The sequence below is a fragment of the Sceloporus undulatus genome, chromosome 1 (assembly GCF_019175285.1).
Source record: "Sceloporus undulatus isolate JIND9_A2432 ecotype Alabama chromosome 1, SceUnd_v1.1, whole genome shotgun sequence".
Taxonomy (NCBI): domain Eukaryota; kingdom Metazoa; phylum Chordata; class Lepidosauria; order Squamata; family Phrynosomatidae; genus Sceloporus; species Sceloporus undulatus.
In genome coordinates, this window is record NC_056522.1 from 278,572,415 (window position 1) to 278,587,889 (window position 15,475).

A 15,475-nucleotide genomic window follows, 5' to 3' on the forward strand; every position below is an offset into this window, starting at 1 on the left:
CAAAATCAGCCTAAATGCTAACATGGGAGAAATTATTAATGTTAAAGATCTAACATGCCTTATACCCACTAAAGACCTGGTAGAATAAAGAGCTCTTCTGTTGGTATCCTATGTAGTCACCATGTGAGCCTTTTTAAGGATGGCATGGCATTCCATTACAAGGGAGTTTATTACACGGGGAAAAGTGGAAGTTTAAAAGGGTCAGAACCCACGGTTATCCACTGTATTAGGCACAATTGCATGAATGGCTTTCAGACGATGTTGCACACAAACTGCTTAGAAACCAACAAGAAAGTGTCATGAACCAGGAAATAAGCATTTTCAGGAAAATATTGGACATTCATGTCCATTTTATTCATGAATTCACTTTTTTTGCGCAAGTGCTGTAGTGGGAAAGCTACTTGCAGTTTATTCACTGGATTTTCCCTGTTTTTGTGTTTGTTGCCAGATGATTCTTTGGGCTGAGTTTACTTCCAGTGCCGCGGAATAAGTAAAATAAGTACCCATCCTTTTTTGTAGCCAGACCTCTTAAAACAAACAGTTGATGCAAGGGCAGAGAAAGAGAGAGAGGGATGAAAGTGAATGAATGCTTGCCTCAGAATGTTTGTCTGAGTCCTGCCCCCCCCCCTCCGGCCTCAGCCTCAGCGATCCCCAAACTGTCCCATTTAAGAGATTTTGGATTTCATCTCCCAGAATCCCAGACTATCGGCCAATATGGCTGAGGCTTCTCGGAGCTGAAGTCCAAATCCCTTAAAGGGAACAGTTTGGGGATCACTTCAGCCTTCCCTCTGAGTCAGAGCTCTTAAAGAAACAGCTACTGAGGGAAGGCAGGGACACAGACACACAGATTTGTTGTGGTCTATGTGTGAAAATCATTTGCGCATTTGATCGCTTTTTTGGGATGCACATGCTTTTATCATTATCAAGATGGAGGCACATTTGGTCCTGTCATGTGAAAAGCATTTGCGCATTTGCGCGCAAGTGTATATTGATCTCGGATTCTGCACGGGATAACAGCACTTTGCATGTGAAAAACATTTGTGAGTTAATAATGGGTTCTTACCATTTTAAACTTCCAATTTTTCCCTGTGTGATAAGCTCCTAAGATACCCTCTCCCAAGTGGCCACCTTCCTCATCTCTTTAAGTGAGGGAAATCTGGAGGAAAACACCAGAATAATGGGTCACTGACCTTTGGGACTTTTTATAACCATGGGAATTTGCACATACAGTTGTCACTAAACAGTGCATTGAAATTTGGAACAGTACCTTTCCAACAGAAAGAGACATGGATCTAGATGTTCGGGGCACACCATCTTCTATATGGAGAGAAAGGTAAAATAAACCCAACATAAAATAATTGTTATAAAAATAAGAATGCCACAATCAAAATACTAACCAGGACAATTTTCTACCAATATTTTACACTGAAAAGTATATATGTGTAAAGCAACATTGTGCAAAACAATGAGGTATTCCTTTTTGTTACAACAGAAATGTGTGAGGAAAAATCGACTGAATACATTGCATTTTGATATTATATTAATTAATTGTTGTTTTTCTTCTAAAAAGACTCTCATGCTCAATTTTTCAGGAAAAAATATTTAAATTAAGGCAAACAATGTTGCTGAACTAGAGAAACATAATTCTTTTTTGTTTATTTTGCTGGTACAAAGGCCTGATGATCTCCATTTCAAGTTTGAAAAGCAATACAGTGATGTGTTTTTAAATTTTGGAAAGACAGTCTGCATTACCAGGGGAACCATAGCTTCTGCTAGAATTCTGATTAGCAAGTTTTTTGTACTCCATCAGCTCAGCATGATCCTTTTCATATGTTCTTTTCAAATTCTCCACATACTGCATCATAACTTCAGTGGCCTTTGACATGCGTTTCTCCTATAAAGAAGAGATGAGCCAACATACACAAGAAATTTTAAACAGCATGTTAAACATCATGTTATAGCTTTTAGCAAGCAGAATGACAGAATCTATCATTTTTGTTTTCTTCTCTATTTGACCTTTTTTTTAAATTCTCAGGTTTAATTCTATAAAATTAATTATGACATTTGCACATTTTAAAAATTTTCTGAAAAACAAACTTAAATATTTTCTCTGTTTCCAACAACCAAATTCAAAATATGCAGCCATTTCCAGCATGGAGAAGATCATGTTATACCTGCCTGGCAAACAGGTGTTAAAGATGAGGGGACCTCTTGGGGGGTGGGTGGGAAAAGGAGAGAAACCCTAATTCAGCAGTGACATGGGTGACTATGGCCAAAAAGTAGATAAGATTCAAAAATTGTACAGAACTATAGCAAATGGGGGTATATGTATGCTAGAAACTCATCAGTTCTCTATCACCTATGTTGCTGTCATGGTTTTGGTCTGAAGTATCTTAGGTATTATAGGCGCGGTACATACTGCCCAAAAAGGGCGGCCTGCAGGTGCCTGTTTTCCCTCCACAGGGAAGCCGCAGCTGCCAAATCGTGCAGCTTCCCTGCAAAGTAAAAAGAACCTGTGAAAAGTGGGTTCTTTTTACGCCACAGATGAAGTGTAACAAGTGCGCCACAGTGAACCATTGGCACACTCGTTACACAAGTGTGTACAGGGGGCCGCCACTGTGATGCCCTCATCAGGTGCTAGGGTTGAGGGGCATGAGGAAGCACCGCCCTGAGGCAACCATAGCATGTCACCATGACGCCACAAAGGGCCGGTATGTACCGGGCCACAGTCTGGTTAAGGACACAAAAAGAAATCGCCAGCTCTTTTCACAGAAATACAGATTCCTGGGAAAGTGAATGACTGTTTAGCTAGTTTCAAGTATGTGATATAGACATGCCCTGAAAAAGCACACATTTAGTTCAGATCATTGGGTCACATGTATTTTCTTGGCAACAAGACTTAAAACTTCTGCCAACAAAGGACAGCAGAGTGGAGCATGTGAGAAAGAAAGAGGACTAATGCTGGAGTAGGCCCAGCAAAGTCTGCCCATACTATTACCAAGCACTGCAAGTTTTGCTTAAAGAATATTAAAAATAGATTTCTCCTCTTTTTCTGTGGGAGGAATAGCAAGGAATATCATGTTAACGAATTGTTCTGACTTTGTATACCCCAAATCTTCCCCAATTTACACTAAGGATTTACTGTTCCAAGGATCTTAGGTAGAAAGTGTGGACAAAATCTTTTCCTGAAACCTTGGAAATATGTAGCTAGTAATAATCCATATAAGGCAACTTATGTTCAGACCTGAGAGTTTTGAGGGTTCTTAGAGGAACATACCTGTTCCTCATGATTGTTGCCAAGATTTCATGTAACATGTGATGACCTCAAATAATAGAAAATAACTTATGCTATTTGATTTGGATAATATTACCTGGCGAACAGCACCAACCATCTCAGCCCGACTCGATAAACGGGAGGATAAACGATTCAGCACAGTTATATCCTCCAACAACCTCTGGTACATTTCTCTGTGTTCAGAGTGATGCCATAAGGCAGCTGAGGACTGAAAAGACAGCATGCCTAAATACTGCATATGGAGCAAAAGAACAAGTCATTGCAATCCACTATTCTAAGTTGTTTTTCTTAATGGTTCTTTGGTAATATCCAAACTAGGAAGGCTTCTCCAGAGAAAAAACACCCTTTATTGCACTATTGCCAGTTACCTTCAAGGCCTAAACATGTCTTGAAATTCCGCTATAGGCATCAAAGCAAGATCTTATATTCTAAGCATCATTACATGCTTCTAGCAATCAGGAATTCAGCATTAACATCAGAAATCAGTCAACATCACTTTATGTGTGTGATTTGATCATAACATGCAGGTGTTCTGTTCGTTTCCAAATCCAAGGACAGCATCCTTCTCCCACCCTTAAACTTGCCTAATCGCACAATTGGGGATCACACCCCTATGTGCTTCTCCTGTCCTTCTCCCGTGGGTAAAGTATCATGGAGCCATCACCACGTGCTTCTCCCATTGGTAAAGTGTCATGGAGCCACGATTTGATATTAACAGGAGCTCCTATTAAAACCAAATAATGGCTCCATGACACTTTACTGATGGGAGAAGTGAGTGGGGATGGCTCCATGACACTTTACACATGAGAGAAGGATGGGAAAAGCACATGGTGGTGTGATAATCTTTGGGCCCTCAATCGCACGATTAGCCGAACTTAAGGACGTAAGAAGGAAGCTGCCCATCCCGTATGATAACGTCCTAACAGGGCACATACCTGCTTTACTGACTTATTCACTTAACAAAACCTTTCTATTATTAGTATTTGTTCTTAACTCCAACTATTTAAATCATTCTGACATTTTTTAAAATTAAATAAGTGAATAGAACAAAAGACTGGGATCTACATTTTATGAAATAGTCTCCATCCTGACACATTTCATTTTGGGAGAAATATGGGATATACATTCAATAAATAAATAAAATTTCAATGTCACTGCATTTCCCACGGAATCAAAGAAGAAACTATTAATCAGAAATGATGATATTTGAAACCAGTTTACATGCTACATGTTATTTGGTACTTTTCTCACCACTATGAATTGCCTCAAACACCTACATATAATTTTTAGGAAAGCAACATTTTTCATTTTGTTGCCAGAAGGTAAACAGACTTCAGTAGAAGAAGGCCCAAAGAAACCAGCCAAGGTTGTGTAGCAGGACATCCCTTTCTTCCTCCCTCTACTATAGATTTTTCAGCAGAAGACCACTTCTGACCCATGTAGCTACAGGTTGAGAGTCTGTATATTATTTATTTTGATGTTACAGAGAGTACAAGGTAGTACTCTGCCAAAGTAGGGGCTTTTGGCTTCACACATTCAGGGCAGACCTGACTTCAAAGCAAGAGACTTTATCACAACAACTGAAATTCTACTGACGTCTTTTATTAGCTTTGCTCCTGTCACATCTCTTTTGTGGGGGGCAAACTTGAGATTTAAAGTTTTTGTTTGCCTCATACTCTTGCTGCAACACAGAAAGAGCATGCAGCCCCATGGTTTCCTACATGGGTCATACTCATAAGTGGTCTTCAGCTGAAAGAACTATGGCAGAGTAAGGACTGTCCTACTACCCACCCTGGAAAGTCTCTTTGTGCCATCCTCTCCTGAAATCAACTGAAATGTCATGGCTACCTTTTACTCAACTTGTTCCTGTTATTTCTCTGCTTCTTTGGGGGTGGGGGTGGGGGGCAGGGAGAGGAGACAGGTCTAAACTTTTTGTCTGCCACTTACTCTCTCCATAAGATTGAAACAATGTACAAACCTGCAACTCATGGCTATAACAAAGTCATTTTTCTCTTGCATGAACTCTATCCCATCTTTGCCTTCATTCATTCTGCATTTCTGATGCATTTGCCTGTTCGTTTGTTTTTTTAAAAAAGAATATGATATGCACATTCTAGTTCTACACAGCTATGGGATAATCAGGTAATCTTACCGTAATAGCTGCTTTAAAATGGTCTAATTCCTTCTCTGTGTTCTCCTCAGCAAGATTTCTCTCCCTCTCAGCCTGGTTAATTCTTGATTCCAAAGTATAACTATCATTTCTAAATGCCAAGGAAAGCTGTACAAATACATTCTGTTGAGGAAAAAAGGAAAGGCTCATTGAATCTTGCTTACCAATCATGGTGAAATACAAAAAGTAACATTATTGCATGACATTGAATACAATGGTAGAGACTGGTGTATTTTCTTCAATGAAGATACTGTAAGTGCCAGATCTCAAGTCTCCCTGTAAATCATGGTTTCCAAATTGGAGGACCATATCTAGTTACATGGAAAGCAAGCCCAGCAGCAAAGGAGAAATCAGTTGCTTTCATTCGTCATCCTGTAGGCCTATAGTGAGCCAACTGATTATATTTAGTTTGACTGATATGAAATGAATGTTGCTTTGCTATTAGTCTGCAGGGACAGTATTTTTGCATCTGACCATGATGGCAAATGGTGATCCATTAATACAAGCTTTGCAGGTAGCATAACATAATTTATGTGGTTTCTCAGTGGATTCAGAGAACCTAATCCAGCACAAGGAGAAGAATGGCAACAGCAACATTACCCCTCCCCTTCCACACAGCTTTTAAAAACTGCTGTTTCTTTCTCCAGTAGACAATAATTCTATGGCAACACGATAGGAGAATTAGTAGTGCTAACTATCATAATCCTTGGGTTTATTTATTTGTAACCTAGTCTGCAGCATGCAATCTCAAGTGAAATCAAGAAAACTCAGTTTAAACAGTAAATGTCCCCCCATACACATTCAAAGGAGGCATGTGGGACAGGTCCAGCATTGTCACATCCCACTGCCATCAAAAGTGCAGCTAACAGAATGCAGAACAAAGCTATCTTGGTTGGAGCACTCAGATTGTAAAATTCCCTCTCCCAGAAGGTTCATGTGGACCCCTCTTTACTGGCTTCTAATAGCTAGAGATGATTGTCTTATTTGAAGGGCTTTCAAGACTGGTTAGCCTTGTTTCTGATTGTTATAGCTGGATGAAAGCAGTAGGTTCTGTTGCTAATTTTGCTTTTCTGCATTTTGCAGATACTGTATTCCTTAGATGGTATTTTTTTATGTTGGTCATTTTTTGTAACAGTGGTTTTGTTGTTCACTGCTTTCAGGCCCATTTGAATGAAAAACAGTCTATGAATATCAATATAAAAATAAACAAGGATAACTTCAGTCAGTATCAAGTTTTCTTTAAAGCCAACCTTGGTCTTGCAAAAACGTTGTGGACCAAAGTGGGGAAAACAAACACAGAGTGTGTCTTGCATAAATAGTAGCTAATCCTATTACCATTTTCAACAGAGTTCCAGAAGTTTTATCTCCCTTACTTATAACTAATTTAAAAATGACTTGTTTCAATCCACATCTAGTTTTTTTTGGCCCTAATGGTGCTTGCTTAGCATGTTACCCAAAAAAACACTCATACCTGAATAAAAATGTTGCTTAAGTAAATGCTAATTTTAGAAATCTTTTACCAAGCACCCCAAAACTAGTATTATTCTTTGATAGTATACTTCACTTTTTGGTGAAGCCAATTCCATCATAAATATATGTTCTAGTGTTATGCTGAGGAATTATAGAAATTCTCAGACAGTTAAAGTGGCTGCCCTGAAAGGAATGAAAAACAGATCAGAAACCAGCAAGGTCCTAGGTTATCTGCTGGGATTTTCCGTAGGATTTTTAAAATCAGTAGTTTTGGCACGGGAAGTAGACATATGCTTCTATTTAAGAACATTTTGCTGAAAGAGATAAGTGCCTGTTGTTGCTGCATCAGCTAAAAAATAAGGTTATAACCTTAAATACAGATAGATCAAGAGTACATGTGAAAAAAAAAACACCCAGTGTTGTGATAGGGAAACTATCAACATCTTAATTCTGTTGAAGCTGAAGTTGATTTTCAATCCCAAATTTCTTATTCAACATAGAAATGAACTTTCAGACAACCCAAATAATATACACCACATTCAAAGGAGAAACTTACCTCAGTGACCCATGCACAACAAAGCTTTGGATGTACATGATGCTATAATGTTTCATGAGGGATAGTTTGCTGGTATCTGTTGGAGTCTGGTTCCAGGACTCCCCCTGGATACCATAATCCATGGAAGCTCAAATCCCATTAAATACATTAGCATAATAAAATGTTGTCCCTCATATAAAATAACAAAATCAACTTTGTTTTTTGGGATCTCTGTCTCTCTGTTTGTCTCTTTCTCTCTGTCTGTTTCTACCTTAATATTTTCAAGCCATGGATGTTGAATCCATGGATAAAGAATCTGTGAATGCAGAGTGTCAATTGTAGGAGGTTTTTATTCATTAAGGTAAGGCCAGACAACTTTGGTTTCAAGAGAAGTCGTCGTGTATGAGAGAGCGCTACTCACTACTGGCTTAAACTCTACCAAAGTAGACTGTGAGCAGACTAAGGAGTTTATCGTATGCAATTTTCATGCCAACCTGGGCATGGGATGGGATCAGGTTGGAATGGGTTAAAATGATTTTACTGCATGCAAAATTGTTGCTGAACTGCCGCCCAACCATCACGTGTCCTCCAGCAGTGCTCTCGTAGCCAATTTTGGTACTACAGAAAAGTAGTATGTGGCAGCGCAGGAGCAATTTTGCGTGCGGAAAAATCAGTTTTAACCCATTCCAGCCCGATTCCATCCCATGCCCAGGTCGGCATGAGCATTGCATGAGGTAAGCTGCTAAGTATGTGTGCAGCACACCAGTTCCTTATTCAGACTAGTTATTCATCCCTCTTGAATAAGAAATCAGAAACCAATTTCAGTATTATGGTTGTTTGGTCAAGGGAGCTGCTGCCGTGTTCATACTACATATGCAAAGAGCTTTTGACAGTACTTTCTCTGGGACAGCATTCATTCATAGAATATTTTTTTTAACAAACAATAAAAGCCTTTCATTCTTTTTATATTTGTTTATTAGAAATCCTATCCAACAATCCAAATAGGAAAACTGAACTGATTGCTTTGTCAAAACCACAATACTGCAGGTCAAACTGTTTCTTTCTGTTTTTTTCTCAAGCTATCCTGTTATTCATTAGTAAAGTAACAAAAGAGTATTATAGACATTTTATTTTAATGGAAAACACAGTTTTTTGGAGACCAAGAAAGCATATTAATAAAATGTTGGTTAGCACCACATTGGTTGTATGAGTTTCATACAAAACCAGATGGCAAATAGTGTTGAAACTCTTCACGAGAAAAGGGCTTACCTCAACCTCTCTTTCAGTAAGTGCAGGAGAGCTGCAATAAAAAGAGACAATGTTACACTGCTTGGGAACACATAATAGGTCATGCATTCAGCAGATCCAGTAAGTATCTAATACAGTGGTAGTGCAGTTTTTTATGTGCCACAAGTACAGAGTTGAAAAAAGGGCTCCAACAAGTCAACCAAACTCTAAACTGCTACAGCGCGCCAGTGCCATACGTGGCCTTAACCTTACGTGGAAGGTTAAGCTGCTGGGAGAGGAATGGCATGTGCACTGTGCTGAACCCGGGAGTGCTCCCTCATTGCAACCAACGGGGTTTGAGCTTACATGTTTTTCCCCATACGCGGAGGGATCAGGAACGGATCCCCACGTATGGAGAGGGCCCACTGTATTTTTATTAGGGATGTAAATGAAACTTCTTATTTCATTTCTTCATGCAGGAACAAACAATTTCAATAATATTCTTCCTGTTCAGAAAAAAAATATGGGAGCTTCTGTGCAATTTCTGAGGTTGACTTTGTACTTTTAAGAAAATATGGTTGCAAAATTATACATAGTTGTTCTGCACAGAAACCATTTTTTTCAGGGGGGGGGGTAAAACATGTTTTGTGCATAAAAAGCAGTGGAGCTACTGTATTTTGTGGTTCTTTTCTTCATCAGGATGTCTCAAGTGTTAGTGTACTCTTTTTTTGGCAGTGGTACAAATATTAAGGAGTATTCTTCATACTCTTAAGATTTTGTCACACAATCTTTGGTCTTGCTGCAATCATGTTATCAAAAGAGAACAAAAACATGCCAATTTTGGAGCTTTTATTACTGCACTATGCTTCAGTAGCATGATGGGGGCTTTTTGTGCCATTGAAAATCCCTTTGGTCTGTCTTCCTCATTCCCCTTTAATTCTGCCTCAATTCCCTATGCCCTACCCAGCATGCCTTTCTTTTTTAAACTTAAATTTAATTTGGAACCCAATTGCAGAGCTATTTCTTCAGGGCAAAGGGAGATGCCAGCTTCTCTTCTCCCCTGCCTCCCAAAAAGAAATTAGAATTTCTCCTCTCAAGAAGAGTGTCATTTCTTGGATAGGTGGGGAGAAGTTGGCTAAGCAGGGTCAGCAACCAACCAGGTTAGTACTTAGATGGTAGACCATTAATAACTACCAGGTGCTGTAGGCTATATTTTAGAGGAAGAAACTGGCAAAACCGTCTCTGAGTATTCTTTGCCTAAGAAAACCATCAGAAATTGATGGGGTCATCATAACACATACAATTGTTTTTAGGTATCCTCCTAAATAAGTTTATTTCCAGAATTGTGATCCTGCACAAAAATACTCTGCTTGGAGTCCCAATTTTTGGAGAAAAGTGGAGTAATAATAATTGATGATGATGATGATGATAAACAAGCACTTTGTTATCTCGTGTCACTTTTTTGTTTTGTTTTTTTTCTTCAGACTTTGTTCTGGGACAGAATTCATTTGCAAGCATGCAGTATGATCCTTGGCAAATACAAAGTTTTGTTATCAAGATGTGAGGTAATATCTGTATAATGTTAATTTATTGTTACAGCACAGTGCTATATAAACTTCACCAAAGCTCTTTCATTTCCTGTATTGTCATGAAAGATAATACATTTCTTAAGAAGCTGACAAGTCCATGATATGGCATAATTTACCAATATTGCAGTAAACAGTGCAAAAGTGAACAGGAAATATTGCTTCCTTAATCTTGCCAGAGATACTTAGTACAGGCAGGATGCAAGGTCACATATATTTTGAGTTAGTTGACTAATTGTATTTTCTGCTTAAAGTACAATTTTATTGCTGCCAAAAGCATAGAAGTGGACTTTTCTCCATCATTATGCAAGTTAAAATAATTTTATTACATGTCCTCTTGCTTCCCTAAATGACTCCTGTGTTCTATGGTTGTTATCATGTTATCCTCACAACATTACTTTGGTTGGGGTGAGAGAATATGGTTGGTCAAAGGTCACCCAGTAACCTTAATGGTTGAAAGGGGATGAATGCTGGTCTCCACAGATCAACTTGGACACTAAAACCACACAATTTCTTTTCTGCCATAGTCACATGAACACAAGTATAGAGTAAGTATCTACACCAGACTTTCCAATCTGCTGTCTTCTAGATGTGTTGGACTACAGTCCCCTTCTGCAGCAGCCTGCATAGCTATGGGTTCAGAACAACAGATGTCCAACACAACATGTGATAGATGCCCAGTTAAGAAAGGCTGGCATAGTCCCTGCCATATAATTTCTGTAGAAAGAACTACCTTGGTATGTGCTAGGATTTGGTTCTGGGACCTCCTCCCCCCAATGGATACCAAAATTCATGGACACTCAAGTCCCATTATAGTGTATATGATGGTATAGTAAAATGGTGTCCCTTATATCAAATTGAAAAATTAATATTTGCTTTTTGAAATATATATATATATATATATATATATATATATATATATATATATATATTCAAACTGTGGATGGATGAATCTCCAGATGCAGAATTCATGGTAACACATTTCAGATGACATTACAAGTACCTCCCACAGATAGGTTTACCTTCCAGAAATAGATGTGTGTACACGGAGTTTTCTTAAAAGAGTGTCAGGGATGTTCGGCATGACGTCACATCTACTCTTTACTTCATCATCGTCTTCTTGTAAGAAAGGAACTGGCGAAGATCCTAAAGATTTCATGATATATGTATATATTGTTGTTTATTTATTTTATTTGTTTTGTAGGGAATCATGTTTCACTAATACAATGCCAGCAAGCAAATGTTGTGGAACACATTATGGAACATCTCCCTCTGATAGTCTCAATGTTTTCAGGGGATGGAAAAAGAGTTCTGCTCACTAAGAAAACAATTTCAGAATAATTTCTGAATTTCTATATTTCTATATACATCTGAGAAAGTATGCTGAAGTTTATGAAAGCTCATGCTGCCAACATCTTTGTTTTGGTTCATCTCAAAGGTGCTATAAGATCTTTTTACATACAATTTCAGTGTTATTTCAGGTTAGTCTGAAAATTCTGTTCATAAACTTCTGACTGAATATAAATTCCAGCTAGCCAACATGATAGTCACATAGGATTCTCCTGTAGTATTAGAAATGCTTAAATAAGATTGGAAAAGGGATAGCTGGGATACTATTTGCCTTAGAAAAACCTAGTAGAAATACCATAGTCAAATTAACAATAGTTTGAATGACCTCAAGTATGTGCATTCAAATTCTATTGGCATTCCACAATCAGTAGAATGCAACAGTTTATGAATATGCCTTAAGATCAGTGTGCTATTCAGATGAAATTCAAGTATTTTAATAAATAGTTTATTTATATTTTCCACCTCTCCCAGTTGGATTGAGGTGAGATTACTGCCTAAAATATATCCAAAACCAGTCAATAAAACATGACAGCAATACTAATTTTAGTTTAAAAACCAACTCTATCATTAATAACAACAGTAATAGAATAATAATAAATAGTTTAAGAATTAATAATAAATAGTTTATTTTGTCTTACAAAATTAGAACAAAACAAACTCGACACATGGCAACAGTGAAGCATTTTTTCTCTTTGCTTCTCCACATGATGTCAAAGCGCTTTCATTCTGTTCAGGTCATAAAAGACAGGGAGAGAGCTGTAAAACTATCCCTTTTGCTGTGCTGGAAAAATCCACTTGGCAAAAGGGACAGTTTAATGACCTTCTCCCATCCTTTTACAATCTGAAGGGAATGAAGCATCAACATTTACCAGAAGTATTGGACAGTTTGGAGGAGCCCCTAGTGCCATTTTCCAGGGCACACATAATGAATATAATATACACTTACACATTTGCCACAACATTTCCCCCCCTCCCATATCTATGATGAAATTTTGTGTGTTAAACAAATTTGTGTACATTGCACCATCAGAAAGCAAAGGTGTCACTATCTCAACCACTTATAAAAAAGGTTTTGGCTTTTGGAGTATTTCAGATTTTGGAATTTTGAATTAGGGAGACTCAACCTGTATTCTAGTAAAAGTCCTCAATCTCATAAAAGAGTTGTGTCACTATAGGAGAGCTACTTCCCTCTGAACCATAAATATATTTTTCTCATCAGTTTTCATTTTAGTTCACCTCTTTCTTGTTCAGCAGCTTCACTGAGTTCAGGGAGTTTCAGTCCAACTAAATTTTGATTCCGCATCAATATATGCTCCTAATGTGGAAGTGAAAAATTATTTCTTAAGGTTGAAATAAACATTCTCAGTAACAGAACAAAGTAATGCAGGCACTGTGATTTCAATACATAGCAACTCAAAGGAGCTAGCACTAATCAAACAGTTGTAGGATTTAGCAGCATTTCAGTATGAGCTGATACTCCACCTTTTAACATTAAAAAATGTTCACAATTGTGCACTTTATATTAAATGTGAATGCAATGCCACCAAATTAATGAAACAGCAAAAGATAATAAAAAGTGAAAAAAATTGAAGATGATGATTAATTTTATTGGTATTCTTATCCTGTCTTTCCTCTTTGATGCCAAAAGTCCATTAAAGCAGGAGCCAGGAGAGTAAGCAGTCCTAGATGACTCAGTTTATGACTAGCTTAAATGCTCCCAGAACCAAAGTAGTATAGGGTTTTAAAGGGAGCATCACTACTCACTTTTACAGTAGCTAGAAATGAACCACTTAACTATGGACAAATAGGTTCCTTTTAGCTATAGGCCATAACTTAAAATAATAATAATAATAATAATAATAATAATAATAATAATAATAACAACAACAATAATATATTTATATTTCCCGCCTCTCCCTGCAGAAATGATGTAGTCCAAACAGTTTGTAGAGGTAGTTCTAGATATAATACATTTCAGTAGCCAAACCTCCAGAGTACAGATCACTGTGGCCAAACTATCCTTGTCCAGAGAGAGTTGCACCAGCCTCAGATGGCCAGAAGTGCTCAGTGTCACAAAGGTTACCTACATTTTTGTGATAAAGGCCAGAACAGGCTCATTTGAAGGAGTGATATACCATCTGCAACAACTAGAATTTAATGCACTCTTCTTTAATCTCTTTCAGTAACACAAAAGAGTAAAATGGCTAAATTACATTTTTTGATAGCAGCATGATACCTGCACTGATAATAAGACATGCTGGCTGTTTTTTGTGTGATTTCATGAGGCATCATGCTCTCCCATTACCAAATCCAATTGCCCTGAGTCCTGACAGAATTTTTCTTTCTTGGTAAGACTAATCTTTATTTAATAAAGGAACAAACACATAATTTTTACCAATACAGATCTGACAGGGCCTTTACCAGTTGGAGTGGGGATCAGTACCTTAAATTCTATCATCTACTATAGCTCTTGAAAATAAAAGGGCCTGGCGGTTGCTCAAAGTGAAATATTTTTGGGTTTTTTCTCCTGTTAAATTGCACCAAATATAAACACTATGGGGAGATTAACTGCCAAGCTGCAGTATTTCTGTCTATGCTGGGATGCTATATTTGGGTGTTTGATTTTATTACTCATTGCCAATGGAGAGTTAGCAGATTATTCTTATTGAAAGACCATCACATTCTTTACTTATTTATTTGCCAGAATTATATGGTTACCCTTCAATATGAAACCTCAGGGCTGCTTACAGAACTGAGAATAAAATATAATATTGAGATACATCTTTAAAATACAACAAAAATTGTGTCCTTCAGGATGCCAAGGGCACAAATGAGATGTATGAGCATTAATCGCTATATTTTCAGAAGCTGGGTCTTTGGACAAGATGCTATTCAAATTAGGTTAATCATAAAATACACATTTTCTAGTTTTATATACGCTAGAATTAAGATGAATCTCCAGGGAACATCTTCAGACTGTGACTTTCCTTCAGAGCCTTTACAGAACTCATGGCATGACATTTTCATCAGGATCATGACTATGCAGGATAGATTTACTTTGCATGCAATTCAAATGGAGCTCTTCCATAAATTCCTATTAATTTTCTCAAATATTGACATGCTTTCTAATGATGCATTCAGTGGTGTCATTTAAAATTATTAACAACCAGTTTCCATCACAACACCCCAGAAGATCCAGTTCCCCCCCCCCCCCCCGACTCCGTCTTCCTTGTCTGTGCCATTCTCTTCCTCCTGCTCCTCTTCACTATTTCTGGCCTTTAACCTTCCCAGCCTCCACATCTTTTAACAGTTTTAACAACTGGATTCAACAAGCCTGTGTGAGCCAACTGAATGAGACCGCTGGATATGTCCAACAACATGTCATATTTTGCTTTAACAAAATGTAAAAATTGCAGGTTTTCAGTACTTGGAAGTAGTGCTGCACAGGTGTCACTGTATGTGGTTTATATACTTGCTCAGACCAGAGTTTCCAGTTCTATAGCTTTTAAAATGATACACTGAAAAGCTGCAGCATTTGTATAAAGGGCTTAGTAGCACTACAATGATATTCTAGGGCACTGTAGCTGCATTTAAGAACATTTGCCCCTCCAAGAATAAATGTACCACCTATTCCCACTCCATTTCATTTATATAAGTATCAAACTACCAGTGTTTTTTTTTCAGGGAGAAGGTAATTACTGCTTTGTGGTCATAGCATAAGTTCCAAAGTTGTTTTCAGTCTCTTTCAATTAGTTTCCACCAGATTTTTTCCTTTACTTTTATGTATATAGACAATTTGGATTATACAGAACTGGTTTGCTGGAGACCAATAGATGATAATG

At 37.7% G+C, this 15,475-nt stretch overlaps 1 protein-coding gene across 4 annotated transcripts in view; it reads right to left on the reverse strand.

Annotated features, from left to right (window-relative positions):
- The window catches only part of IRAG1 (inositol 1,4,5-triphosphate receptor associated 1), a 125,733-nt gene that overhangs the window by 14,389 nt on the left and 95,869 nt on the right, over nt 1-15,475 (reverse strand). For 2 of the 4 annotated variants that reach the window (XM_042461575.1, XM_042461418.1), the window contains exons 16-22: nt 12,870-12,948; nt 11,306-11,429; nt 8,740-8,770; nt 5,448-5,588; nt 3,372-3,503; nt 1,753-1,894; nt 1,268-1,317 (exon numbers count right to left, since the gene is read on the reverse strand). In XM_042461575.1, the coding sequence (XP_042317509.1) occupies nt 1,268-1,317; nt 1,753-1,894; nt 3,372-3,503; nt 5,448-5,588; nt 8,740-8,770; nt 11,306-11,429; nt 12,870-12,948 (699 nt within the window). Of the gene's footprint in view, nt 1-1,069; nt 1,157-1,267; nt 1,318-1,752; nt 1,895-3,371; nt 3,504-5,447; nt 5,589-8,739; nt 8,771-11,305; nt 11,430-12,869; nt 12,949-15,475 lie in introns of those variants that run through there. The other 2 variants (XM_042461647.1, XM_042461496.1) reach the window with 2 other exon arrangements.